A 2,494-nucleotide genomic window follows, 5' to 3' on the forward strand; every position below is an offset into this window, starting at 1 on the left:
GAAAAAAATGTTTCATGAAAGAGCTGGCTTTCTCCAAATAGTTCAAGCTTGCGACAAAGTTCAATAGACAGCTCATCTAATTTTTCACACTCCAATTTACAATGTTCTGGACAGAAATTCTTGAACTTTGGTAGCTTAGAAAATTTAATGGAGGTTAGCTCAGGAAACACCAAGCTATCAGGATCGCATGTGCTGCTGCCGCTGTTGTCGCTGGTACCATTTTGCACTGCTACAATTTCCTTTAATTTGGAGCAATCTGATACAACTAAACGTTGCAGTTTTTTAAGCTGATGTTTAGCAATGGAAAATGGAAATATATTTACCAACTTGCGACAACCATGAACTGTTATGTTCTGCAGAGATTTCAGTTGAAGTGTCCCTTCTTGGTCTTGCTCGCATCTCACTATCCTTTCCAGTTTTCCTAGTGATTCCAAATGAACATCCCGCAATAAAGTTTCGTAGTGACGAGCATATCGGTTCTGATCGCAGGTTAGGTCAAATATAGTTTCCATTGACTTGCAATCAGTAACTGTCAAGCTGCTTAGTCCTTGAAATATTCCCTCCATGTCATGACCGAAAACACTCACCAATTGATTGCATTTTTCAATGACCAGTGTGTCCAGTTTCTCAACCGGGACGTTAAGATTCCATATCTTTTTCAAACTGCTCATCCTGCTCAGTTTTATATTCTTCAAATTTGGAAAAGTAGCATCCTGCATTGATTTACAGTAACAAGATAATTATCAAATTAAAAGAACACTGCTAGATTGCACGAACTATACTGCGAAAAGAGGGTAACTTGATTAATTATTATAAAAAGGAGGTATGTTGTTTTTGGTCACTCAAAATTGAACATAATTTTTCAAAATGAGCTTTTAACTTTAGAAATGCAACTTCCGTCAACTTCAGAAAGGCTTTCATCTCACAACTATTAGTCCTGCACTCCTACCGTGCTCATGTGAATGTCATTTTATGTTGTATTAGGATTAGAAGGAAGCCGAGCTGATGCGAGCCAGGTCAAGTTCAAGCACCCACAAAAATTAAGCTCGACTCATTAACCATTAAACCTATTTGTAAAAGCTCATACTCATCTTCTACCACAAATTTATTAACTGTTAAGCCTATTTGTAAAAGTTCAAACTCAACTTCTATTCAAATATAATGAATATAATTCATAATTCTATATAAATAAATTATAATTTAGATATAAAAGGAACTATCAATTAATGAGCAATGATAGGGGCCAGCAACTTTTGTGATTAGTAGCCATCAAATAGTCATCAATGATGATCTAATGGTGTGAGATTGGTGTGAGATTTCATCCAATGACTCATCTTTTTCTGCTGGCTACATGCTGGCCAAAATTCAATAAAATTGCTGGCGCCTAGACTTTTCCATAATTTATTTCATCTATCATACTTATATATAAAAATTAGGCGTATATGTAAAATTGGAGTCAAGTACTATTTCTGTCTTTAGAATTTGGGATAAAAATCAAAATCATCTCTAAGGTTGAATTCTGCTTTAAAATCATCTTGTTGCCAGTTTTTTCAGACAAAATTACCCCTTATGTTCGTGAACCCTAGTTCGTGTTGAAAGGTATATTGGGGATGATGATACTTGGTTTGTTGATTTTGACGGTAAAAAAAGGGGGTTTAAATTTAGTTTTGAGGTAAACTGGGAGACTGAGACTCAATATCATGTTTGTTGGTTCAAAGACTAATACTAAAATTTATGTTTCTGTCTCTAAAATTTCAGTATTTCAGTATTTCCAAAAAGTAGGAACATAGGGGACTAAAATATTTAGAGATATAGACTGAAATTTTAATAACATTTTATACCTAAAATATCCTCATTTCAATTAATTAATTCCAATTTTACTCTTTGTACAAATTAAATTAGAGTTTTATTTTTGTTTCAATCTCTGTCTCCCACTTTACACCAAACAGAATATTGAAATTTATTTCAGTCTTTCTGTCTCTATTTCTCCACCAAACGCTACCTAAGAACTAAAATAGTAGGAGTAAAAATGGTCAAATTCGTTTAAAAAGATTATTTGTGTTTCAAATTGGTCTTTAAAAAAAATTAATCAAATTTATTCTTTAAATATTATAAGTTAGTCACATTAATTTTTCTTTTATGCTAACAATGTTAAATTATATTGATGTGGCACGTTAAATAATACTACATTGATCACAGTACATATTTGACCGTTTTAATTGTCTATTCACCTGATAAGTTTATGTAATTAAATCAAATTAATTTTAAATTGAGAGGAACTTTGAGGCATTAAAATTTTTCAATTTAAAAATAATTTGATCTAATTTGTTAAATTTGTCATATTAGCAGCCAATTAGAATTTTCAAGCGTGTAATATGATGTCACTTAACGTTTCATATTAGCAAATTTTGATATCATGAGCAATAAAAATGGCGAAAAAGACTTAAAATTTTTGAAGGAAAAATTTAATTAAAAAAATATTTTAAAAATAAGT

General features: G+C 31.6%; 1 protein-coding gene across 1 annotated transcript in view; it reads right to left on the reverse strand.

The window, feature by feature from the left end:
• Window positions 5–2,494, reverse strand: part of LOC107624878 (disease resistance protein RPS2) — a gene marked incomplete at its 3' end in the record, with an annotated part of 13,952 nt that continues 11,462 nt past the window's right edge. Inside the window, 1 exon segment of the mRNA XM_016327353.2 lies at window positions 5–713. Within this exon segment, the coding sequence (XP_016182839.1) occupies window positions 5–713 (709 nt within the window).

The sequence above is a fragment of the Arachis ipaensis genome, chromosome B02, assembly GCF_000816755.2.
Source record: "Arachis ipaensis cultivar K30076 chromosome B02, Araip1.1, whole genome shotgun sequence".
Taxonomy (NCBI): Eukaryota; Viridiplantae; Streptophyta; class Magnoliopsida; order Fabales; family Fabaceae; genus Arachis; species Arachis ipaensis.